The sequence below is a fragment of the Phragmites australis genome, chromosome 16, assembly GCF_958298935.1.
Source record: "Phragmites australis chromosome 16, lpPhrAust1.1, whole genome shotgun sequence".
NCBI classification, from domain to species: domain Eukaryota; kingdom Viridiplantae; phylum Streptophyta; class Magnoliopsida; order Poales; family Poaceae; genus Phragmites; species Phragmites australis.
In genome coordinates this window covers 29,892,685-29,917,820 of record NC_084936.1, presented here as the reverse complement: position 1 = coordinate 29,917,820, position 25,136 = coordinate 29,892,685, and the positions used below count along the sequence as shown (strand labels likewise).

Genomic DNA, 25,136 nt, shown 5'->3' with positions numbered 1-25,136 from the left:
AAGCGGTGCCACGGTAGCACTACAAGACTAGGCCCCGACTGTGCACCATCGATTGCTGCGCCCCGCTGCTGTAGGACCAATGTTGAGCGGAGATCCATCGGGCGCGCGAAAGGAACCGGTCGCACCAAGGCCGGGCCGCCACCACCCCTGTCGAGCTCCACACACCGACGCCCGACCTAGCTTAGCACATATCTGAGCCGCCATCGTCTGGGGAAAGCCGCCGCCAAAGATGCAACGCTACCTTATGCGGTAGGAGAGGGCTGGCTACGCGGTGGGTTTGGTGGCCGCTGAGTCGCCCCTCTCTCGGAGCGACGCGGGGGCTTGTGCGCCGTTTATGAGCAGAAATATTTGGTTCTATTTTTTTATGTTTCTAAACTAAATAAATATTTTAAAAGCTATCGATAATTAAAATTTTAAAAGTTTAACTGAATATTATTTAAAACTTCAAATATTTATGATGAGAGGGAATACTTGAGTGAGGAAATTTGAATTCGAATTCTTAATTTGAATAGTTTAGCAGCCCATGGTTTAATTTGGCGCGCGGTTCGATCGGGAAGGTTTATGGCTCGAAGTTATCCCAGAGACACAGCAGTGCTCTGCTGGAAGTGTCGCCCCTAGGCAGGCGCGCAACATGCCATGCGTCTAGCTGCGGTGGATCCAAGGGCGGAACCCATCCATCGGATATACTCCTTACATAGCAGCAGACAGCAGTGCAGTGGTAGGGCTTTTTTCTTTTTGCAGATGGCTGGGTATGGCTGCGGCTGCGGTGCATGACAGGAGGAAGGGAGGAGAGAGGAGACCATCGTCGGCGTCGGAATCCAAGCTAACCAGACCTGGGGATGCGCCACGCGGGCCGAGGGGAGGGGAGGCGACGTCCATGTGTCCTGCCCTCTTGGCCCCACCCTTTCGTGTCACTTACTTGGCGCCATGCAATGCCAGGCGCCGGCCTCTCTGCCTGCCGCCCGCCCGCCTACGTAACAGGACAGGCGTCTTCCCTCTGCCCTCCTCCCTCCCTCAACTCAACAGATGGATTGCTCCAGCCCTGTCGTCTCTCTCTCTCTCTCTCTGTGTGTGTGTGTGTGTATATATATATATAGCCAAACCCAAACCAAGGCAAGGCAACGGGACGGAACGTAGCTTTCTCAAGCTAATTAAGTGAAGCTAGCTATTAAGGAGGAAGGTAGGTCGATCCCGGGCTCAATTGCTCTGATCATAGTCCATCGATCGATCCATGGAGGTCGTTGTTGTGCAGCAGCAGCAGCAGCACAAGGCCGGGGGCCGCAAGTGCTGCCCGCTGCGACGGTCCCGTAAGGGGTGCATGAAGGGCAAGGGCGGCCCGGATAACCAGCAGTGCCCCTTCCGCGGCGTCCGCCAGCGCACCTGGGGCAAGTGGGTCGCCGAGATCCGCGAGCCCAACCGTGGCGCCCGCCTCTGGCTCGGCACCTTCAGCACCGCGCTCGAGGCCGCGCGAGCCTACGACTCCGCCGCCAGGGCGCTCTACGGGGACTGCGCGCGGCTCAACCTCCCCACTCCTTGTCCTGCACCTGCTGCGGCGCCGTCTCCCGCCCCTGGCCACCACCAGCACTACTCCAAGCAGCCATCGCCGCCGGGGACGCCTTGCTGCTCCGCCGACGCCGAGTCCAACTCCAATTCTTCGGTGACCACCGCGGCCTCGCCCACGAACCACCAGACGATGATCCAGGTGGACGCCCGGTTCACGGTGCTGTCCGCCGACCCGATGGCGACGCAGCAGTACGGCGATGGTGGACTAGCCACAACGATGGCGATGCAGCGGATGGTGGATGAGCTGGCCGCGACAGACCAGGAGACAGAGGACTTCGAGGCGTACGTGACGCGCCTGCCCAAGGCGGAGGACTTCGGGCTGGAGGTCTTCCAGGAGGTGTTCGGCGGCGGCGGCATCTGGGACATGCACACGGCCGGCTGATGATGGATCGATGACGCGCGGCCGCCCTGCAGCAGCTGCTCACTACACATACCTAGCTAGTAGCTAATATAGCTTCATCGATCGCTGCTACATGTACACAGTGGACAACTAGTACTCCTACTCCAGTTATTAGTATATTTACGGCATCAATCGACCTATGCTATACATACACATATCGCATGTATATGCGCGTGGCATGCAACTAATTTAAGTTAATGGATGCATGCATGCCTGCCTGCCTGCCTGCCTGCCAGTTAACTAAACTACTCCTACTTACTCCTAGTAGTGTACTCCTCTCTCTCTCTTTCTCAGCGTGCCGGCATATATGCACATGAAAATTATGGATCAGCCGGTGCCGGACTGTCGTACCGTACGTGCGTGATCATCTAGGTCCTAGGATCGGAGTGGAGTCTCTGCACACACCACACCAGTAGGCCAGGCTTGCACTGCATCCATAATTTTCAACTGCATCCATAATTTTCAACTGCATCCGTGTAGTGTCGTGTCGTGTCGTGTAGGTACGCAGGGCAGCAGGGCGGGACTCGGAGCATCCATTTGGAGTCCAATGATATGCGTGCAGGCAGGCGCACACGTATAGTCACGCATGAGCACATAGGCAGGATGGATGCAGTTGAAAAGCACGGCGCCCCTTCCTTGCCTTGCCTTTGATTTTCCAAGAGGCCAAACAAGATCCAGAGCCAAAGAGAAAAAAAGAACGGGGAAGAAAGGTTTTTTTTACACGCGCGCCGAGCAGAGGCCCGACGGCGCAAAGCAGAGGAGGCATCACGCCTAGATCCTTAAAAGGAAGACATAAACAGAGCCCCATACCGGCGCCGGCGTCGTACAAATCACCACCGAACGGCAGCGATGGGTCCCTCACCGTAGAACATGCCGTCGATGAGCCGGAGACGGGCCGTATTTGGCTGGAGTTGGTGGTCGCCTTCACTCTGAGGTGGTGGGGGCGCTTCGTAGTGGAGAGCTCTTTCTTTCTATTTTTTTAAAGAATCGTCTCGTGATGCAGATTTTATTATAGAAGAAAAGAGTTAATCTAGTTTATAAAGGGAACTAGGTCTGAAAATCTTTAACAACTGTATGGTTGATTTAAAGTCAACCGGTGAAAGACTCAATGACTAGAGCGCCCAGGCAACGAAGCAACACACTACTAACCACCGAAAACAAACTCACGCGGAGTCCGCTATCGGGTCATCGAAGTCGAGCTCGCCGAAAAAGACCAGCAACTCTGACTTCTAAAAAAACAGACCTCAACCTCTGCCACGATGAACCCATGTCCTTACACACGGTCACCACATGTCATCGTTATCAAGCTCGTCGGACGCCCCGATGCAGTAGCTCCGACTCTAACAAGGCCCGCCAATGGACATGAGACGTAGCCCCAACAAACAGAGGCCTCGCCAACAAGCTAGCCCCTAAAGGGCCCGGTGTGGTCGACAACCATCGCTGAAGGAGGAACTCATCGCAACAAAGCCACCGGCCATCAATGTCCGGTGTGGGATCTTGCTAAGCGACGCCTCCAGGGAGGACACGACGCTGAAAGCGCCACCGTCGCCAATCCAGACACGAATAGGGTTTTCACCCAAGTAGATCCCGCAGCAGGGGGAAGGAAGGCACCTTCGACAGATGCCTCCGAGGAGGAAGCGACGCAGGGCGTCACCACCATTAGCCTAGGCCAAAAGCCAGAAAAGGCCTTCGCCCAGTGCTCAAGCCCCTACCCGAGGACCAAGCCACAACGAGCAGTCACCCCACAGCCCCTCTTCGCTACAAAGCTCCCCACAGTCCGGATCAGAGAAGAGAGACGAACCAACAAGGGGGAGGAGTCGTCATGGCTTAGAGGGGCTAGGGCAACCATCTATGCGGTGGAACGATGAGGAGCCGCCACGGCAGCAGGGGCTGTGAATAGCCAACCGACCACCAAGCTTGCATGCCACATTCGGCTACGCATGACGGCGACATGCACCAATCGCACGCAGCAGCTCGTGCCAGCGCACCAATGCACACAGCACCCTTCAGCGTTGCCGCAAGCACCACGAGACAAATGGACCTGCCTGACACAGGAGTGCCGCTGACGCACCCAAGCGTCGACCGCCACCAAAAGGACCAGGAGCCCCCCCCCCCTCCAAAGACCGAGAAACCACCAGGTGGGGACAGAAGATCTGAATAGGCCCCAGAGGCCTGTCGCCTCCCAAGATCGCCCCCAATGACCAAAGGTCGTGTGCTCGACTAGAATTAGCCAACATTAGTAGTGGACGCACGAGCCTCCCTGCAAAAACGTCAGTTCCGGGTGGGGAGATACCGGATCCACTCCCTGGAGTGCACAATGAGAAGGTGAAGAGGGAGAGGTGCAGGGCAGGGGAAGAGGTAGGGGAGGGAGGGGTGAGTGGTCCGCAGTGGCAACTGCTTGGCGCCGCTGCCTCCACCGGTAGTGGCAGCAGCGACCACACGAGACCGCAGTGGGGAGGCTCTGGCAGCTGTGAGGCTTGTCGCCCCCCTGTCGCCTCCCAGCGAGACGGCACGAGGGCAAGTCGCTATCTCTTCAAAATCCTTCTCAACTCTTTCTTTTTATTGCTAGTCCTTAGACGCCTCTCCCATAAATCTGGGCCTCTTTGAATTATATTTACGTGCAATTTCCTTACATAGCACACTGCAAGAGCTTGCATTACTGTTGACACATAAAAGTGGCACGCAAAACACTAAACACCTCGTGTGTAAATTCCTGGATCGAAAATCCTAGCCCAAACCGGATGTTCTGGTTAGGTGGATCAAATGTTCTGATCAATGTATCCCATAGGCAGCGCTTAGGAAACCCCAGTTATGGTATCATACCGTTGGACCTTCGTTGTCACCCACACTTGGGAGGAACCGTGTCAGAGAGTAGATGGCCGACGACATATCCTTGATTGTCGAGATCAAAAATGGGAAGTGATAGAGGTTGGAAAAGAGAACTAGGGCAAAAAGGAGATAAAAATGAAAAGATAAAAGTAAATTGTGTTTATTTGATTGGATGTTGGATTTGTCAATCGACCATGGCTCTTTAAATTTATAGGGAGGGTTAGTCTTGTCCTAATTTGAGTTGGAATCTTCTAAAACTTATCTTCAAATCCGACTCAATCTCTTCCCAAAAATCCAAATATGAGTCAGATCGGATGTTCCGATACAAATCAGAAGGTCTGATTTTTCCAAATATCGACCTCTCAGTTTGGAAAAAAAAAATTAATTAGATATTCTAACCCAAACATCGGATGTTCCAATCCTGTCAGAAGGTCCGATTTTTTGAAACATCGTCCTCTCAGTTTGGAAAAAATATATTTAATCGGATGTTCTGATATGTCAAAACTTTCTAAAATTGGATTGAACACCGGATATTCTGGTAAGAGCAAAATTCTGAACACCGAAACATCCGACGCTCACAAAAATATTAGCCGAGCCATTTTTTGCTATCAACACATGCCCTCCCCTTGCTTTTTTTTTTTTTGGTAAAGCTTGCTTACTAAAAATATATCTTCTTACTTTCTACCTTACTTAGGATGATGATCAACACATCGGTCATGAATATTCTTTAGGATGATGATAATCAATATATCGGTCATATTTCTTTTAAGCATCTTGCCACACACTAGGATAGTATTTCTTTAAGTATCACCTATTAATAGCCCTAGGCAATATCTCATCTTGCAAGGTTTCTAACAAATAAGAATTTTCAGAGACGATACTTACAATTTCGTATAGATCTTCCCAACTTGGAGACCATTTGCCAAACTTCTTATCTTTTGATCCTACAGGTAAAATAGTCTTCCACATAAAATCCCTAATCTAAAATGACTTTGCTTTTAACTTCTTGTAAGCCTTAGCCACCCTTAGTTTACCCTTCTTGATCTCCCTCAAAGCCTTCAACCCTTTATCCGTCACTTCATCAATTATGTCCATCATTAGATCATAATAATCCACAGTAACAAGTTATTATGCTCGGCCAATATCAAAGCATTAAAATTTAGTTCAACAGGTAAAACAACTTCTTGTCCATAAACAACTTCGTATAGCGTTACATTAATGGTACCATATCTAGATATAAAATGTGCCCATAAAACCTCATATAGAACGTCATGCCATCTTCTAGGATGCTCCTCTATCTTTTTTTTATAAGCCTAATTAAAATTTTATTATTAGACTTGGCGTGACCATTGGGCTGAGCATAATATGAAGATGAATTAAGAAGCTTAATTTTCAATGACTCATCATCTTCACGTTCCTGATGTGATATGAATGAAGTACTTTGAGCTGTAGTTAAAGTTTATGAAATGCCGAATCTATGAACAATATGTTCCAATATAAAGTCAATCACCTCCTTATGTGTCATGTTCTTGAGAGGAACAACTTTAGCCCATTTGGTGAAATAAGTTACAACAAAAATGAAACGATGACCTTTAAATAATGGATGATATATTTGACCAATAAAATCTAAGTCCTATCTTTAGAACGGCCATAGTTTGATAATAGGATGCATCATAGCAACAAAAACTAACCGAATATCACCAAACTTTTGATATACTTCACACCCTTTATAATACCTGAAGCAATCATTAAGTATAATAGGTCAATAAAACCAGTCCTTTTCAATAACCACTTCATCTTGCGTGCTGATTGATGTGTACCACATATGCCTTCATGTACTTCTTCCATAGCAATTCTTGCTGGATCCGAATCCAAACACTTGAGAAGCAAACCATCCACAGTTCAGCGATGTAGTATATCCACTCACTTGGTTGCATATAACTTTGGAATCGCCTCGAGCACGGATATACTTGAATCCCTCCAATGCACCATATTCAGAAGCGTTGTTGGTTGCAATGCCCAAGCCCTCACGTAGTTGAGCAATCTTTAGTTGAAGAGCATAACACAGTTACCAGCTAGGCATGATAACTGAATCTTAATAGAACACACCAGCTTAGCCATCAGTTGGTCTACATACCAGAGATCCATCTAACTGCCTTATTATTGCTCCTGCACCTGCTCTCCTAGGATTTCCTTTAGAAGCACCATCAAATTCAAGAATACAAGAGAGCTGAAGATAATCAAGTCTGCTGGTGAGAACAAGTCAACATATCATCGTAGTGAAGATAAGTCGCAAATGTACATGCTAATATCAAATTAAAACAACAGGAGCAAACCAAGAAACATGGCAGAGGCATGCATAATCTGCGCATTGCATTATTCATACTCACATGACTATCAGGTAACGGTTCCTGCTCAGCAACTTTGGGATGCTTCTTTGCTGGACTAGTTTCCTTCAGAAAATGATTGTTGGTGCGAGTAAATGAGATATGTAGAGAACTCATAAGTCGTGTAGAGGACACTTTTCAACGGATCATATATTCACACTTATAATGAAAAAGAAAATGCTACTCACAATCTCCTGTGACCTTTTCGATGTAGAGGATGCAGTCCCATCAGGTTGCTGAAACCAAAAGTTGCACAATCAACACTCTACCAGAAATGTCATGGACAAATGCAAGAACACCCGAGGATATAAATGAAAGATGTGCTCAACGCTCAAGGAAACTGGTCCATAGAAGATAGGTAACGGGAAACATTGGCAAGTGATGGACATGGGGCATGGCTGTGAAGCAGCTGAAGGTTGCAAGCACAGAGCATTGTTTTTTCACCTGGAAAGGGCAGGGAACGAGATCGCCGAACAATTCATCTCTGGCATCTGTGGCTTGAATGGAGGAGAGGGCGTTCCCTAACCCGCGCGCAGCGAGATATTCCTCGGTGTCTTTAGGCAGAGAGTGGCCTTTGAAGACAGTAAGTAGCAGGAGGGTCTCACATCATAAGCAGGCAAGCCAGCAATCCGTGTAAGGAAAGGAAAGGAAAGCAAAGAGAAGGAAAAGAAAGATACCGAATTGCTGACTTGAGCTTGGCATTCGCTGAGGTAGATGCGGATGACGTAGAAGGGCTCCCCGGCATCCGAGTCCATTGGCGGCTTTGAGGCGGATCGCTTGGTGGAGCGCCAGCGAGAGGAGGAGAAGAAGCGCGGGTGGGCGACGGCACGGGAGGCCTGAGAGCCAAGAGGGGGTAGTGCTTCCTCCACGCCGCTCTGGAAACCACGTCCGAATCACCTCAGCATTACCATTAGGTCATCTCCAACAGAATCTTTAAAATTTCATCCTCTAAAATACTATTATAGCATCCCCTATCACTATTGCAGCATCCCTGATTCCCTTCATCTCCAATAGAATCTTCTTATTTTATCCTCTATCTTCTCTTTCCTATATTATAATATTTTATGTCCAACCGACATAACCACCGTCGCAGCTTCACGTTTCACTGGTTCTGCTACGGTCTAACGTTATTGCTACGAAATAATTTAATTAGTCAAGATGTACATGTAAATGTGGTCGGCATTTTTTCGGTGTTTACTATTTTAGACCCGTAAAATAGCCCTACGCTGACATTCAATTGTGGTATCTTGCACTCGAAGAAAGCTTCCAAAGCAAGGAAGAAACCAGCTTGCGGTCGAAGCCTCCGAAGTAGTGGCTTGTAGGGGAAGGCTAAGCAGTGTCTTCCCTTGGAAGGTTCGGCCAAGCACTATATATAGGAGGAAGAGGACCTCTCATTTGCAAGCCATGAAATGGAGCCTCGTGCAGCCTGGAAGCAGTATATGAGAGAGCTATGTTTCTCCAATGATTCTTCCGATGAGGAAGATGATTTGGTCCTAGCGACTCTTACCGCATGGCATGCGGACGTCGAAGCTTCTCGCAGAGGGCCGTGGGGCGGGTCCGTCCCCGGGCACCGGCGCATACACAGGAATCGGATGGAGGGGCACAATCGGTTGTACAACGACTACTTTGCAGACTCCTCGGTGTACCCCGACTACATTTTTCGTTGCAGGTAACATTGTACATTGGGGTATCCGTTTCAAAGTGGTACGTACGTACGATGTGTGAAGTAGTAATGGTCGGTTGTCGTGCAGGTTCAGGATGAAACGTGACCTGTACTGCAAGATTGTGAAGGAGGTTGAGGACCATGACCCGTGGTTCCAGCAAAGGAGGAACGCTGCAGGAGAGCTTGGGCTGTCATCCTTGTAAAAAGTAACTGCGGTTTTCCGTATGTTAGCATATGATGCTCCTGCAGATTCCCTGGACGAGTGCCTCCGGCTAGGGGAGAGTACCATCATTGAGAGCATGAGGCGGTTCGTGCGTGCTATTGTCGAGGTGTTCGGTGACGAGTACCTCCGTGCTCCGAACGAGGAGGACACTGCTCGATTGCTGGATATGAACCAGCGTCGAGGGTTCCCCGGGATGCTTGGAAGCATTGATTGCATGCATTGGAGGTGGAAGAACTGTCCCACGGCGTGATCCGGTTCTTTCAGGGGCCATGTCAATGCACCGACTATCATTCTAGAGGCCGTGGCGTCGCAGGACCTATGGATTTGGTATGCCTTCTTCGGAATACCAGGTTCATTGAACGACATCGATGTGCTCCACCGGTCACATCTCCTCGACAACCTTGCTGCTGGTGTAGCACCCAAGGTACACTACTCCATTAATGGACACCATTACACAATGGGGTACTATCTTGCAGACGGCATCTATCCGGAGTGGGCGACGTTTGTGAAGCCCATACAAGCTCCAGTTGGCAGGAAGCGGCAACACTTCGTGGTGCAGCAGGCGGCTGCACGAAAGGATGTTGAACGGGCATTTGGAGTATTGCAGTCTCGATTTTCCATAGTTCGTGGAGCTGCGAGGTTCTGGGATCAGGAGACCCTGAATGACATAATGACGGCCTGCATTATCATGCACAACATGATAATTGAAGATGAGAGACCGGAAGGGAAAGTCGAATATGTGTACGAGGGTTCGGGTGAGGACGCGGTGCCGTTCCACGAACCAACCCCCCACTTGAAGCATTTATGCAAAGGTACGGGCGAATTAGAAGTCGACCGGCTCATCATCAACTCTGGGACGACATAGTTGAGCATCTTTGGCAGCTCCACGGAGGAGAGTAGGCCACACCTTGAGTACTTTGACGAAATAAATGTAATATGTTTGGACGTAGTTATCTTTTCGCATTTCGTACTTCCTTAGATGCGTGTTGCTAAATTTCTATCAGTTGTATTAAAAATCCACAATCGGTGGTCCTAATGAAAATGTTCTATTTGAATTCCTAATGGCATGTATCAAATTGAAATGGCAACATCCAGGCGCATCTGCCCACCATGTGAAACAACATCATACAGGCAACCATCCAGGCAAGCAGCCCTGCACACCAAGTCATTGCAGCATCATCGAGGCATCCAAGTCCACATCCAGGCAACCATTCAAGGCATCATCCAGGCAAGCATCCAGGGCATCATACAGGCAACCATCCAAGGCATCATCCAGACAGCATGCAGGCGCATCAGCCCTACACAGCATGCCGAACACAAGGCTGCATCTTCTCCCAGTTCCAGAAACAGATGCAGACCGAAATGGCAAGACAAATGCTGATAGTTGTAGAAACCATACAAAGGTGTAATTTATACAGCAGGACAACATTGACAATACTCACCTGTATGCAGTGGAATCGAAGAAAATGTATGACACATGACTGCAGTTCAATTACTTGAAGTTCAAAGGTACTATGGAAATGAAGAAAATGTATCACATAGCTGAAAAATTTCTGAACTCAACGAATACAGGAACCTGCATATTAAAGTACTTAATGAAACATGTCTTGATATTGGCCGGCAAGCCTCAAGGGGCAGATGCAGCACGGTAAGTAGCAATAATGCTTTGGCGCAGGCTCTTGTAATATGCCTGCTGGTCCTTATTCATCTGCGAAATGTCCATGTCCATTATCTCCCTCTCCTCCTTGATCTTTTCCCTCTCCTCCGGACCCTTCATCTTCTACATTACAGCCCTGCAAGACTTGTTTGCCCTCGCCTCCGGTCCGCAACGCATCTTCAACTTGGAAGACGAGCTGCTCCAAGTCCCCCGCAATGTTGTCTACCTGAAGCAGAGCTCGGTTCAGGTCGACATCAGCAGGGGTGTTCTCCGTACTCAAATTGTCCTTCACCACGTTCTTCAACTCGGCTGCCATTTGTTGGACATGGTCCTGCATTTTTGAGACAAGAGCGGCAAGCGAAGCAGCGTCCATCTACAACCAACGACAGGGATGCCTAAACTGAGAAACTAATATTCACTGCAAACCAAGTATATGTTATGTACATGTCATTGTCAAAGATCAGTACAGGTTGATGAGCAACTAAATTGCCGGTTTTATTTGCAAAAATCCGAGCCCCCACTATAGGTACCAGGTTAACACGACAATTTATCATCCTAGGAAGAAGGAACCATGTTGCTTCCTCTACCAGCCATACAAAGACCATAGCTCAATTACAGCCATACAAAGGTCAATTGCAATTCCGACAAACTGAACAAACACTGCAGCACGATTTGAATACATTGATCATGGACATCTAGGTTCATTGATTCAGTCGAAGTGGCATACAACAATCCTATCAAAACAACCGTGCCACAAAAGAATCCTACATTCTGTTGGACAGAGATGCATCTCCTGAAAATATAGGCATACAAAGACCATAGCCATGCCAACTATCTGAACATTTGCTGCAATGAAACACATTGTTCATATACACATACATTTAATTCAACAGTAGATTGTTCAGTACCTACAGGCCTCAACAAAGTTCATGCCTACATTCCTGTTATCAAACTCTATGCACCTAGGGCAAAGTAATAGCATTCAGTCATAGTTTTTTGCATGTTTTGCAGACCTACAAGCTGCACTCAGATGGAATACAAGCTCATACAATCACATTGGCACAATTCTGTCAACTAGTTCATCACATCCTTTCGAACCCCAACTCCACACTAATTGACAATCCATTTGACAACCCACTGATTGCATATTCAACAAGCATCATGCACTGATACAAGCTGCACTCAGAGGAACTATATTTCAGCTCAAAGATTGCATATTCAACAAGCATCATGCACTGATAATGGTAGATCTACCAAATTAATAAGGCCGATTCCTATCAAATCGAAATCTCAATCTCTGGTTCTTGAAGCCGGAATAGACATTTGGGCATACACTACGAACTACATGGATCTATGACGCAAATCGCTAAAATATGCAATCCGGCCGGCGACCAGCTCACATAGAAACCAATCCCTAATCAGTCCCGCCGCCGAGCAGCCCACGCTCCGGCCGTCGGCCACACCCATCCATGGATCTGAGACCGGAGTACGTACTACAACCTTGCTGACGACCTCGCTCCGGGTACTGTCGCCGAGCACACGGACGGTGGAGAAGATTGAATCGCTGTCGCCGGATCTATGTCGCACTAGTCGTCCGCCGCGGGGGACGATGCGGAGTCTCCTGAGTACCCGAATGGTCTTCGCTTCCGCCGGAGTCCGAAGCCGCCCGACTCGCCGCCGCACGGGCTCGCCAGCTCCACTTCCGCCGCTCCGCGGGAGCAACCGCCACTTCTCCACTCCGCTCGCGCACAGGGTTGAGGACACCGCATCGCTCCGTATCTTTGCCGACACCGCTCGCCACCCCGCATCCCTGTTGCAGTCGATACCGCGTCTGTTGGAGTCACTTGCGGCCGACTTCGCTCCGTAAAATTTATGCTACAGTAGTTTGCGGCGCGAAAACGGCCTCTGTTGGAGACGGTCTTAGAGGTGGAAGAGGAGGAGAGATGGCGGCTGGAGCCGGATGTCTTGTTGGAAAGAGAGAATGAAGATCCAACGGGCTAGATATTGGGCGGCCCATGGTGGACCGGCCCACTCGGACTTTCTTTCTGACCTTGACTAGATGAATGCCTGTGTGTTGCAACGGGATAAAAAATCTGCATGAGATAATACCGTTGACTTGATGAAACATGTGCAAAATAATGACGTGAGATAACAACCATCTTTTCCTTGACTCGGGAGTTGTTTCTACTCCAACATTTTGTAGAAGACCTTCAATACAGAAAAAGGTTTGCTCTTAGCATTATGTTCGTTTGCTCAAATTAATTAAATGGTTAAGTTCTAGCAAAAAAATTAAATGGTTAATTGTTTATTGTTATAGCTGAATGCCCGTGCTTTACAACAGAATAATAATCCTGCATTCAAGGTGATTCACGTGAGTGGGGGCTATAACGAAAATCAATTCATGCGAAACGATATCCATTATTCAAATTCATATTGACAGCATCGCACCATGAATATTTCCTGCCTTCAAAATATTTAAGCAGTAGAGATAAGACTTAGTTTTCATTAAAAAAACAATCCATACAGATTCATTAGTCATTACAAACACAAGTGTAGTCTACATGAACAAAATATAAATCTCAAGGTTTGACACAACGAGGTAACCCCATGCCAAACAACCAAGTTCTGAGCTAAAAGCAATAAAAGACTCAAGATTATAGACCATCACAACTAACTAAACTGAAAAACAAAAGCACATGTCACTATCTCATGAGATGTTTTATCAGAAGTAGATCATCCATCATGTTTTAATGATTGACCCATCAATCTTCTATGCAAGGGTACCCATTGTTTCGCCAGGTTGTTAAAATCTATCGCAACTCCGCGTAGTTGTTGAGCTCCCATTGCAACTTCTCACCCTCCTCGTTTTTCTTCAGAGCAGGCGAAAATTCCAACTAAGAACACATCATAAGAACCACTCAATTGGATCAACAGGCATATTATGTATGAGACAAGCATTATTCCTGATTTTTCCAAATAGTCCAGCCCAAATGCCCAGTTATGCTATAAAGATATGCTGCTCCATGTTCCTGCTGTTCAATTTTTCATTAGCCTGGGAAGCAAATGTTCAGTTAGATTCTCATGTGACAGGTTAATTGGAGCAATGTTAGGCCTCAAAGCTTCTCCCCGGTGCCAGGCCCAACCGGCTCAACCTTCAGGCGCTTTTAAGGTTGCAGAACCTGCAACATGTCATCACATGAGACTACACTACATGGAAAATAAATTTATTTATGTATTTGCAACAGAACGGGAATTAAAATATGTATGGTTTGAAAATAAACTTGTCCTAACGAGACAATATAACAAACTTAAATGCTTGTTTCGTTTGAACACAACTAAACTTGTTCTATGGACAACAGCATATATTTTAAAATTAAAAAAATAATCAAAATTGAACAAATAAAAGAGGAGGAGTTCCCGGGGGATGGCGACGCGAGGAGTGCAGGGGGGCGGAGTCGGGAGGGGGCGCTCGCGTGGAGGAGTGCCCGGGGGCGGTGTCGGGAGGCGGCGCGAGGAGGAGTTCCCGAGGGATGGCACCACGAGGAGTGCAGGGGGTGGCTTTTGGAGAGGGCGCTCGGGTGGAGGAGTGCTGGGGGCGGCACGGAGGATGTCTAGGATGAGGCGAAGGGCATCGTGGAGGAGGAAGTTGATTGGACGGACGATGTGTGCGGGGCGGACGAGCGGGCGGACGAAGAGCTGAGCGGAGGCCGGAAAACGCTAACGATACATGGATTACTTATTTTTTAAGTAGGAGAGATTACGGGATTCTGCCAACCTAATCAAATAGCAAATTGCATAATCTTTGTAAATTCCTATCTCATACTCAAATCCTGGTATTTTACGAACATACAATTTTTTTCTAACAATTGTATTCATATTTCTCACAGACAGCAAACAAATAAAAAGGAAGCAGCACATTCCAAGCTTTGACAGAATGTGATGTCTCACTGACTATTATCATTTGCCCCCAAGACAAATAAAGACATACTCCATAAGAGGAATGAGAGTGATGGTGTAAATGATCAAGGAAAGAGCTCCAATAACACCCTCGTCATCATCTACTCCACGAGGGAAGGTATTGTAGAAAACATACAACGGGATGTACCTAAGTCGACTACAACAAGCTCTGAAATGCGAGCCGTAGTAACAAAATTGATGAAAACTTCTGCATGAACAAAATAAACAGATTTCAGTTTGACTCTAGCTTAATTAGAACACGATATATACACATTGTCAAAAAGACATAGGGAAACCAACAGTGACAGAAATTCTATCATACGATCTCCAATCTTTTTAAAATCGAAATGGTTCCCCAAACCATCAACACATACTGAATCATCCATAAAAAAAATTACTCATTTTTCTTCCAAATGCAAGCAGAGACTAAGCTAGAAACCATGATAGGTGTCCAGGAAAGCATTTTTTTTTTTACAAAAGAAGGGTCAAATTTAACATGCAAGGTTCAATCTCTGACCTTTTCTCTGTACATGTTTTTGAGCCTGCTAGCCTCCTCATCCATGGGCTGATCAAGGTTCTGATCCAACTCCCATATGCTCTCATGATTCGTCATCTCGCTATCTGATATCGAAGCCATTAGTCTCCTTCAACCTCCCGGTCACAATCCAACCTCAAGACCTCCGCCTCCTTGGGTCCTTGACGGCGCGATCGAAGAAGTCGGCGACGAGGCGGTCGAGCAGCGGGCGCGAGGCGGCGATTTCTGTGCCGGCGGCGACTTGGGTTTCGGTGCCCCCTTTTTTCTGTGCAGGTCGTCAGCGGTGGTGGAGAACCGGGACGGTGGCGCGGTGGTGACGGCGCACCGAGAGGGCAGCGAAGTGGTGGAGGGAGGAGGTGGCCGCTGCTGCTCGAAGTAGGACCCAAGGTGGCGGCGACCAGTGCTGCTGTGGATGGAGGTGAGCGACGACTTTTTCTGGGTGGGTTGCAGCAGATCCGGACTGCTGCAGCAGGATGGGGGAGGGCTGTGCCGGCTGCAGGTTGCGGAAGCGGGGGGGGGGGGTCGCGGGGCAGGAAGCAGGACCAAACGGTGGCAGAATCTGCGGCGGCGCGGAAAACCTGGGAGACTGCGGCAGCGTGGAAAACCCAGGAGAGCGGGGGAGCCCAGGCTGCGATGGCGCGAAGGGAGGAGGTGGCGAGGAAGGCGCGGGGGAGCGATTGGGACACTGCGGGCACGGGCGTGGGTGCTGATTCGGTCCCACATGTCGGCGCATGCGGACGGATGGACAGACGATGGAGGAGGCGACGACAGAGCGAAGGAATATTCCGGACGGACGGAACACGCCTTGCGTGTTTTTTAATCTGACCTTGGCTTTTCTCTCTCATTCATTCCCTTCCTGCTCAATTTCAGTCGCTCCTCCCCTCCTCTCCCCCTCTTCCTCCTCGGCTCGGATCCCATCGCTCGCCATCGATTCCTCCTGTTGGTGGTGAGATCCAAGCCCTAGACTCAAATCGGAAATCAAATCGCATGGACGGCGCCAACTGGCGGCCCACCCAGGGGGCCGACCCTGCCGCCGTCGCAGCCGCCGGCGGCGTCGACCCTAACGCCCCAGCCCCCGCCGGAGGCGACTGGCGCGCCCAACTCCAGCCCGAGGCGCGCAGCAGGATCGTCAATAAGATGTAAGCTTCGACCCCAAATCAATTTTCTTTCTAAACAGGTCGTAGTATTCTTTTCATTTCTTCACGACCCCCTTTCCCCCTTCTAATTAGATACCACTAGGATTTGTCGATCCATCCGTATACAAAGACCGATTTATGATTTTCTATCTGCATCCCCCGCTACAAACAATCTTCTTAGCTCAAAAGTTTTCAGCTTTTGAACGATGCCCCCGGTTATTAGCTACCTCAAGTACATCTTCTCTCTGTGTGCGTGCGTGCTGTGCATTAATTTTGGTTGCCCACAGATCTCCGACCCATTAATCCTCAACAGAGGGATGGATGCAATTGTATTCATGCCGTCCGATCCATGCCTAGTGTAATCCTATCTAGATTACATCATGTCTTGAATCCGCCCAACTGCCTAATCGAATTATCAAAATTAATAGCAGGCAGAAGCCACAAGTTTATTTGCCGAAAGATACAAAATTTTTATCATAAGGCTGCGTCTGCACCATAAACACACATGAAATACTCGCAATCATGTTCCATCACATCGGGTAGACCATGGATTTTGCTAGGGTAGTCGGAATGAAGATCTAATCCACCTTCCGTGCAAATGGTGACAACTCATGACTTGACCAAATACTAATGTTTTTCCCTCCCTCGTCTATTTATTGGATCATGTATATGCCTGCCAATTAAACATGTCCATTTTAATTCGTGCTGCTCTCATAGCCAGTTTGACCACATGGATGTGCGTGATGTTATAGCTGTCCACAAATTACATGCAACTTCTGGCACTGGGAAACTAATACAATATTTATGTACATAAATCGGGCACCTGGCTTACTCGTTTGACCAGACATTAAATTGTAGACAAAACACATTTCTCATAAGCAGCATATCTCTCACGATATCACATCTTGCTTTATATGTGTAGAATGGAGACTCTGAAGAAGCACCTTCCAGTATCAGTGCCAGAGGGACTGAGTGAGCTTGAAAAAATTGCTGTGCGATTTGAAGAGAAGATCTATACTGCAGCAACCAACCAGGTACATTTAGCGTAACTTTGCTACCTTCTACAGGCGGAAACCAGAACTTTGAGCTTTGGGAGTTCCAAAGTGGACGGGTCAATAATAGAAAAGAGTGATCTGTGAACAATCTGAAAGACTCTTTAGGTCACTTTTAAGTGTTTTTTTTTTAAAAATCACATAAAACCATCCGTGTAATTAGTAACAAATATTTCTTATATATTTTTTACCATGTTAGCATAAACAGTAGTGCAATGCACGGGTGGACCAGTTTTCCCAATGGTCATGTTGAAGTTATGAGTGTTGAACCTTGAATTACATCAGTCCATTATTCAGCCATTCATGTTTGTATAAATCACATACACTGCCATGCACCTGAAATTGGTATATTTCTGAAGCAACCTTCTATTAGAAAGGGAGTAATCTGTTAAAGTGTTTTATGGGAAATGCAATATTATATAATCATATTTCTTGTATCAAACATCTTAACTCCCTTAGCACGAAACAAAGAGAAGCAATTCCTTTTCAACTGTGGTAATCACTGTAGGATATACAGGTAGCAAGATATTATTAATCGATACAACTTGCACTTATATATTCGTATCATTACAAATCAACAACTTAAAATTCTTTTCTTTTGTATTACTCAGTCGGATTATTTGCGGAAGATTTCTTTGAAAATGCTCTCTATGGAGAGTCAGACAAAGTCACAACAAAACCCTGGAAATTCTCAAGTGATTCCAAATCCCAATCTCCACGGCCCAGGTATCACACATAGCAAATCCTATGTTACACTTTTTATTCTCTGTCAATGTATTTGCTTCTAAAAAGTTCGACTACCAGTAAGATATTTGGAGGCAATATGTTTTGTTCACCTCGGACGTCACTACATTAGCTGTGCCAAACTTGTAAGTTATGGCTGCTGGAAATGGTTAATTGCGTTAGATTAATTGGTGACCATATGTATTTTATGGTGGTACTGATTCTAGAGAGTGGAGAGGGTAAACCATCTGATTGGTGGAGATACCATGTTTAGAGAGGTTGTGCAATCACTGGTGGAATGCATATTTTGTACTACTTACACATGTTATCTAAGTTGTTTGCATTTTGCTTCTTCACTGTTTATTTAATTTCTACTGTATCTTTTGAAGGAGAAATGTTGTTATTGCTAATTTCATGGACTATCATAGTCTAGATGTTTATTTAATGATTTGTAAAGTGATGCACTGTAAATGCTTATACCATGATAGTTTCCATGTAACAGCTTTAGGTTGGAGCCAGCTTACAGTTCTGTGGCTATGAGTTAAAGTAGACACGGACCATCTTTAGTTTTTCCTCAAATTTTATTTGTTCTGTCTTTCCTTCTAATTTCGATTCCTGGTCAGATTAAGTTAACGAGGTCTGCTTCCCAGCTTCCTCAAAGGAACCAATGTTTAGTTGCAAATCAGTTGCCCAGTTCCTAATTTCTTCAGTATACATGCTTTTTTTTCTCTTCAAAAAATGTAGAAGCTCACTACTGTCTCAATTTTATCTGCGACACGCTGCTTTGAGTGCTTCTGTGTGCCTTTTACAATTTTAAAGTAAGCATTCCTTGTTTTAACATTCATATGGTATATTTTCTAAAACAGCACCTGGACTTCCTCCACAAGGCAGTAATCCAGCACAGTCATCAGCAATCCCCTTGATGTCTCAGCAACAGACCCGGCAGCCAAATACTTCTACATCTGTACAAGCTTCTTCTCTCCCTAGTCTTGGTCAGAGCTTGCCGAGTGTTGGCCATGCATCAACGCTGCAGAATATGTCTGGCATGCCACAAAACACTATGAACAATGGCTTGGCACAAGGTGCTACACAAGATATGTATGCTGCACAAAGGCAAATGGTAGGAAGGCAGCAGCAGCAGCAACAAGCACAAAATCAATTAATTTATCAGCAGCAGCAAATGTTGATGAGAGAGAAATTGCAGCAGAGTTCACTTATGCAGCCACACGCACAGCAGCAGCAATCTTTGTTGCAGTCAACACAGTTGCAATCTTCGCAGCAACCCATGATGCAAATGTCATCTGGCCTTCAGCCTGGGCAGTCCATTCCACAGACACAGCCGATGGCCATGCAGTCTCAGAGTGGTATTCAACAGAATCCATTGAACTCAGTTCAACAATCTGTGCAATCACTACTCCAGCAACCTACACAATCTGTTGTGAGGCAACAGCAACATCCACAGTCCTCCATGCATCAGCAGCCTTCTCTGCAACAGGCTCAGCCAACTCAGCAGCCCAACATTCCTTTGCAACAACAGCAGCAACAGTTAATGAGCCAGCAGCCAAATTTACAACAAAATCAATTAATCGGTCAACAGAATAATGCTGTAGAGATGCAACAGCAACAAAGGCTACCAGTTCAGTCAAATAATCTTTTGAATATGCAGCAAACACAGCAGATGCTGAACCAGCAGTCTATGTCCTTGCACCAGCCACAACAATTGGGCTCCCAGGCAAATATGTCAAGTCTACAGCAGCAGCAGCAGCAGCAGCAGCTTCTTGGAACTGTGCCTAATGTTTCCAACATTCAACGAATGCATATGTTACAACAAACAAAAGCAGCAATTCAGCAACCGCAGCAGCAACAGCATGCTCAGCAGCCATCGATGGGTTTGATGCAACCTCAATCTCAGCAGAACCAACTTCAGCAACCAAAGCAGCATATAATGCCGCAGTACCAGTCTCAGTCTAATCAATTGCAACAGCAATTGGGAATGCAACAGCAACCTTCAATGCAACAAAGACTTCAAACTTCAGCTGGCATGCTCTTGCAGCAGAATAATATTGATCAACAAAAGCAATATATTCAGGCACAGAGGGGTCTTCAAGAAGTTTCATCCAGTAGTAAGTTCCTCATATACTGCCTTTGCAGAGCACGGTATCCTTTTATTGTTCTACCCTCTAATGTCTCCCCACGTTCTTGTGTAAGCCTACCCTTTTTTTGGGTATTTTCTCTTGAAGCTAAGGTCATATTATGCTTACCATCGGTCTTTGTTGTAGCCCTATATATATGAACAAAACCTTAGTTTTCACTTGCAGTTTTAGCCACCATAGGGATCTGAATTTTCTTTGGTTCCACCTTATTCTCTGAAGGCAATGCTTATACTGCGGGAGCAAGCTTCAAATTGTTTGGACTAAAAAAATTGGAGATGAAAAACGTATATGCATGATTCAGATGCAGTTATATACTGCAGTCCACACTGACTGTCATGTTGAGTTGTTGACTAAGTTGATCTTGTTTTTTTACTAAGTTGATCTTTTCAGTATTTCACTCAACGAGCTCCTAAACTTTGACAAATATTGCTCTAAATGCTACTCTGCATTTTTTTTTGTAATCTGACCTTTGGTTCACTGTTGTAACTTTCTTTTCCAGTAGTTAGCAATCAATTTTCCACTCGCTGGTTACATCCCGTTCCATGTTGTACTAGCTTGCTATTTGATTTCTTGTCATTAGGTTCTTGTTTGAGTTTTGACAACCTTTCTTTGCAGCATCTGTGGACTCCACTGCTCAAACTGATCATCCAGGTGCAGGAGATTGGCAAGAGGAGTTATATCAAACGGTAAAGCATGCTACAATCCCATTGGCATTCCCAAGCTTTCAACTTGCTTGCACATTTCTAAAGTTCATGAAAAACAGCATCCAGAATAGAGAGATTTGAGATCGCACTGATCTAGATTGATATAAGATGAAATAAGCAGCAATGTTGTGTACTAAAATGTTTGGATTTTTCCTCCACTTCCTGTTGCCCCTCAATTCCTTTTTCGTGCTTTTCTTTTGGTCTGTTTTCCACCAATCAACTCTCTTTTTTCTTTCCTTTCTCAAATAAAGTTGGGATTGAAATTTGTACTGACACATTAGTATGGTATTGGTATGTAGATATGCTAAATTCTGGCAGTCCTTTAAAATATATAAGGGATCTTTGTGTTTGTGGACTGTGGAGCACGTGATGTCTAGATGTCTTAAGGTGACAAATTTTTTTTTTGCAGTATTTTCTTGATCATAAAGTTAACTAATCAAATTTATTTTTAAAAATACATGATTCCTTTAATGGGTGGCGTAGTTCCCATTTTATTTCGAATTCGTGCAGTCCTGCTTGTAATTGCTACCGAACTATCTGTATCCTATTTGTAACTTAATGATGAACCATGCTCCATTCAATGTATTCCTTTCCTATCAATATCTTCCTTTCCTATATTCATCTCCATGTAGCCTCATCAACAAACTTATTTGTTCTTTGTTTTATTTTTTCACAGATTAAGGTCTTAAAAGACCAGTACTTTGCAGAACTCAATGATTTGTACAATAAGATATCTATGAAGCTACAATATGTTGACAACCACATGCTACCTCAAAAGCAAATGGACCAGTATGAAAGGATGAAGGGTTTTAAAGTAATGTTGGAGCGCACATTGCATTTCCTGCAAATCAACAAGAGCAGTATTCAGCCAGGTTTCAGGGAGAAAATCCCTGTATACGAGAAGCAAATTATCAGTATCCTTAATTCACAAAGAAGGAAGCCTGTGCAGACACCAGGACAGCAATCGTATCAGCAATCTGGTGGGCAAGCTCCTTGCTCTAACATTTCACAGCAACATCAGGCTTCCCAAGGTTTGCAGCAGCATGATAACCATACTAATCAGATGCCTCAAGCAGGTTTACCAAATATGAGCACAGGAGTACAGTCCTCCGGTGCTGCTGGTGTCCAGCATGTACCTGTGCCTCAAGCAACAAACTTTGGTGTTCCAACAACACAGCAAAATGTTGCAAATACACCACAGGCTGGCTCTAATTTGGAGACTGCCCAAGGAAATAATTTTAATTCTGTGCAGCATGGTTCAATGAGTGGTGCATTGCAACAGGGAAGCACTGGGCCCTTGCAGGGTGCAATGAATGCACAACAGCAGTCTAGTAGTAACATGTTATCTCACAACTCGATGAGTACAATGCAGCCTAATACCAATTCAATGCAAGCAAACGCAAGCTCATTGCAGCAGATAAAGCAGCAACAGCAGGAGCATCACATGCTGCAAAGTCAGCAAATGAAACGTCAGATGTTTCAACAGTTACAGCAAAAGCAAATGCTTCAACAGCAGCAATTACAGAAACAACAGCAAGTGCAGATGCAGGTTCCACAGCTTCATTCTGGAAATGATGTGAATGAGTTAAAGGTTAGACAAGGAGCTGCAATGAAATCTGGAATTTATCAACAGGTGGGCCCACGAGGTAACCACTATCCGCAGTTGAAACAGGGTGGTGTGTTCCCAATTTCTTCACCGCAAAACCTCCAAGCATCATCCCCACAAATTTCACACCCTTCTCCTCAGGTTGATCAACACAATCTGTTGCCATCTCAACTCAAGACTGGGACGCCATTGCATTCAGCTAACTCACCATTCGTTCCATCTCCATCCCCACCTGTTGCCCCATCTCCTATACCAGTGGATTCGGATAAACCACTGTCCAATTTATCATCACTTACTAATACTGGGCAAGCTGGGCATCAGCAAACATCATCCCATGCACCTCAAACGCAATCAATAGCCGTCAATACACCAGGTATATCGGCGTCGCCCTTGCTAGCTGAATTCACAAGTGCCGATGGAAGTCAGGCTAACGTACCAACTCAGGTTCCAACCAAATCAAGTGCAGCAGAAAGGCCTCTAGATCGCTTACTTAAAGCAGTCAGTAACTTCACAACTTCATATTTACTGTCTTTTAATGATTTGTTGCTTGATCTGGACTGTTCCGAATATACTGTTTTACTTGATTAATTTCAAAGATAGGCATATAATTTTCTGAAACATACTAGCATAACGAATATGAGCTTGAAGAAGAGTTTGGCTAGAGGAGTTAGGTATATCATCCCTTTTTCTGGCAACCTGTCAGCTAGTTCTTCAAATGATAACAATACTGCCTAATAATTTTAATTCTACTTCTGGCTCTTCCCATTTGCATATATGAAAACATGTGTTGCATGAAGTTTTATGATTAACCTGATTCATTTTAGTTCTTTATTTCTCTTCATAATTCAGTTGTTTCTCTGATAGCCTGTTTTCCTTGTACGGTAAGTACATAAGTAGCCATTTACACCCGTATCCCATAAATTAGTTTCCTTTTATGATATGTCATGGTCCATATTATTCTTCTAAAAAAATCCGGTTTGTTTCATGTTCAACTTTGTGTTACAATGCAGTTGCGGACAACACAGCATCAGTCTCTTATTACCGCAGTTAGCGATATAGGATCTGTCGTCAGCATGATTGACAGGATCGCTGGATCGGCACCTGGTAACGGTTCTAGAGCTGCTGTGGGTGAAGATCTCGTTGCTATGACAAAGTGCCGCTTGCAAGCCAGAAACTTCATAGCGCATGATGGGAGTGGTACATCAAAGAAAATGAAACGCGACACGAGTGCTATGCCTCTTAATGTTTCATCAGCTGGAAGTGTCAATGATAGCTTCAAACAATCATATAGTGTAGATACCCCTGAGCTACAATCAACTGCAACCTCATGTGTCAAGTGGCAAAAAATTGAGGTGTGTTTCTTTTAGAACTTTTGTACCAAAAAATAGTTCTTGGTTTACAGTAACTTGCATATATGGATCTCAAGCCGATGTATATTATCAAGTGATGGGAGCTGCTCCAAATTTTTGGTTACCTTGTATTTTTATCTGGTATCCTGAGCATCTTTTTGCAGGTAAACCATGCTCTGATGGAGGAGATTCAGGAGATAAACCAGCAGCTTATAGACACAGAGCTCCATGTATGTGAGGATGATGCCGAGTCATTTGCTGCAACATCTGAAGGGGCTGAAGGGACAGTCATTAAATGTATGTTTACTGCTGTTGCAGTTAGTCCCAGCTTGAAGTCCATGTTTGCTTCGGCACAGATGGTGAGCTTCGAAACACATGCTCTAGTATTTTCTGGACCTGTATCATTGGCTCATTTCTTTTATGTGTGAATGCATGGGCAGAGTCCAATTTTGCCATTGAGGTTGCTTGTTCCTGCTAGCTACCCAAAATGCTCCCCGGTGCTCCTAGATAAGTTTTCAGATGAGCAAAGGTGTGTGACCACTGTGTTTATTATCTCCCACAATTAGTATCACGCCGTGCCTACGGACTACCTGCTTCTTTAGGTGTATGTTGAACTCACGGTGCTCCATTGTGCTTGTGAATCCGCAGCAGGAACTCTGATGACTTGTCTACAAAAGCGAAGTCAAAGTTTGGCATATTGCTCCGGGGTCTGGCTGAGCCCATGTCACTGCGAGAGATTGCTAGGACATGGGATGCTTGCGCCAGCAAAGTGATTGCTGAGTATGCTCAGCAGACTGGAGGAGGTAGTTTCAGTTCGAGCTACGGTTGTTGGGAAAGCTGCATAGGCGCTTGATCGGTTCGTTCTTGCTCTGGCGCTAATCTTCATATTGTGACTTAATTGGCACTGATCATCCTTTGGTGTCGACTTGACTATATTTATACCATACTTAGCAGTTGAGGAAACAAAGATGCATTTGCTACTTGTGTGTTGTTCATTTTGGTATTTGTGATTGTACTTGTGGAGTAGGCACTGTTTATGTACAGGACAGGTAGCTTATGAAATGAACCAAGCAGTGCTTGGCCGAAACCTAGAAATGTATGTCTTGGAAGCATCCCAAAATGCCAAAGAAAACCAATTATTAGTATGCTATGGGTGTGTATGTTGCTTGGTTCAAGCTCCATTATCGTTAAATGGATAG

General features: G+C 45.8%; 4 protein-coding genes and 1 long non-coding RNA gene across 6 annotated transcripts; 3 read left to right on the top strand and 2 right to left on the bottom strand.

Moving 5' to 3' along the window:
• Positions 1 to 1,255: 1,255 nt before the first annotated feature.
• LOC133895937 (dehydration-responsive element-binding protein 2C-like) lies at positions 1,256 to 2,025 on the top strand. Its single transcript, XM_062336465.1, has 2 exons — positions 1,256 to 1,702; positions 1,793 to 2,025. The coding sequence occupies exons 1-2, from the start codon at positions 1,319 to 1,321 to the stop codon at positions 1,943 to 1,945; spliced, it is 537 nt and encodes a 178-aa protein (XP_062192449.1). The 5' UTR covers positions 1,256 to 1,318; the 3' UTR covers positions 1,946 to 2,025.
• A 2,987-nt stretch (positions 2,026 to 5,012) lies between these two features.
• On the bottom strand, positions 5,013 to 8,059 carry LOC133895240 (uncharacterized). Its single transcript, XM_062335393.1, has 7 exons — positions 7,857 to 8,059; positions 7,624 to 7,779; positions 7,368 to 7,415; positions 7,183 to 7,245; positions 6,930 to 7,022; positions 6,718 to 6,836; positions 5,013 to 5,127 (listed from the first exon to the last, which is right to left on the bottom strand). Exons 1-7 carry the CDS (start codon positions 7,932 to 7,934, stop codon positions 5,013 to 5,015), a joined length of 672 nt encoding a protein of 223 aa, XP_062191377.1. The 5' UTR covers positions 7,935 to 8,059.
• A 1,007-nt stretch (positions 8,060 to 9,066) lies between these two features.
• On the top strand, positions 9,067 to 9,930 carry LOC133895239 (uncharacterized). Its single transcript, XM_062335392.1, has 2 exons — positions 9,067 to 9,301; positions 9,416 to 9,930. The coding sequence occupies exons 1-2, from the start codon at positions 9,067 to 9,069 to the stop codon at positions 9,928 to 9,930; spliced, it is 750 nt and encodes a 249-aa protein (XP_062191376.1).
• A 3,291-nt stretch (positions 9,931 to 13,221) lies between these two features.
• On the bottom strand, positions 13,222 to 15,899 carry LOC133895364 (uncharacterized). The gene is made up of 2 exons (XR_009905597.1): positions 15,197 to 15,899; positions 13,222 to 13,901 (listed from the first exon to the last, which is right to left on the bottom strand). It is a non-coding gene; the product is annotated as an uncharacterized LOC133895364 (long non-coding RNA).
• A 138-nt stretch (positions 15,900 to 16,037) lies between these two features.
• LOC133895361 (mediator of RNA polymerase II transcription subunit 15a-like) lies at positions 16,038 to 25,082 on the top strand. Of its 2 annotated transcripts, none has more exons than XM_062335616.1 (10): positions 16,038 to 16,353; positions 17,273 to 17,384; positions 18,014 to 18,128; positions 18,992 to 20,248; positions 20,894 to 20,964; positions 21,659 to 23,086; positions 23,599 to 23,940; positions 24,102 to 24,296; positions 24,378 to 24,466; positions 24,589 to 25,082. In XM_062335616.1, the coding sequence occupies exons 1-10, from the start codon at positions 16,202 to 16,204 to the stop codon at positions 24,788 to 24,790; spliced, it is 3,963 nt and encodes a 1,320-aa protein (XP_062191600.1). In that variant the 5' UTR covers positions 16,038 to 16,201; the 3' UTR covers positions 24,791 to 25,082. The 2 variants fall into 2 exon arrangements, with proteins under 2 accessions (XP_062191600.1, XP_062191599.1); XM_062335615.1 differs by having other exon boundaries at positions 16,039 to 16,353; positions 24,586 to 25,082.
• The last annotated feature ends 54 nt before the right edge of the window (positions 25,083 to 25,136 follow it).

Excerpts from the sequence above, each read along its gene's own strand:
- LOC133895937 (XM_062336465.1), top strand. The coding sequence starts at position 1,319 with ATGAAGGGCAAGGGCGGCCCGGATAACCAGCAGTGCCCCTTCCGCGGC. Across the intron at positions 1,703-1,792 it reads ACCACCAGACGATGATCCAG|CGGATGGTGGATGAGCTGGC; the intron begins GTGGACGCCCGG and ends ATGGCGATGCAG.
- LOC133895361 (XM_062335615.1), top strand. The coding sequence starts at position 16,202 with ATGGACGGCGCCAACTGGCGGCCCACCCAGGGGGCCGACCCTGCCGCC. Across the intron at positions 23,087-23,598 it reads TAGATCGCTTACTTAAAGCA|TTGCGGACAACACAGCATCA; the intron begins GTCAGTAACTTC and ends GTTACAATGCAG. Across the intron at positions 24,467-24,585 it reads AAGTTTTCAGATGAGCAAAG|CAGGAACTCTGATGACTTGT; the intron begins GTGTGTGACCAC and ends GTGAATCCGCAG.
- LOC133895239 (XM_062335392.1), top strand. The coding sequence starts at position 9,067 with ATGTTAGCATATGATGCTCCTGCAGATTCCCTGGACGAGTGCCTCCGG. Across the intron at positions 9,302-9,415 it reads GCATTGGAGGTGGAAGAACT|GTTCATTGAACGACATCGAT; the intron begins GTCCCACGGCGT and ends TCGGAATACCAG.
- LOC133895240 (XM_062335393.1), bottom strand. The coding sequence starts at position 7,934 with ATGGACTCGGATGCCGGGGAGCCCTTCTACGTCATCCGCATCTACCTC. Across the intron at positions 7,246-7,367 it reads CGAAAAGGTCACAGGAGATT|GAAACTAGTCCAGCAAAGAA; the intron begins GTGAGTAGCATT and ends CATTTTCTGAAG. Across the intron at positions 5,128-6,717 it reads AAAGTTATATGCAACCAAGT|TTCTGATTTGTATCGGAACA; the intron begins GAGTGGATATAC and ends AAAAATCAGACC.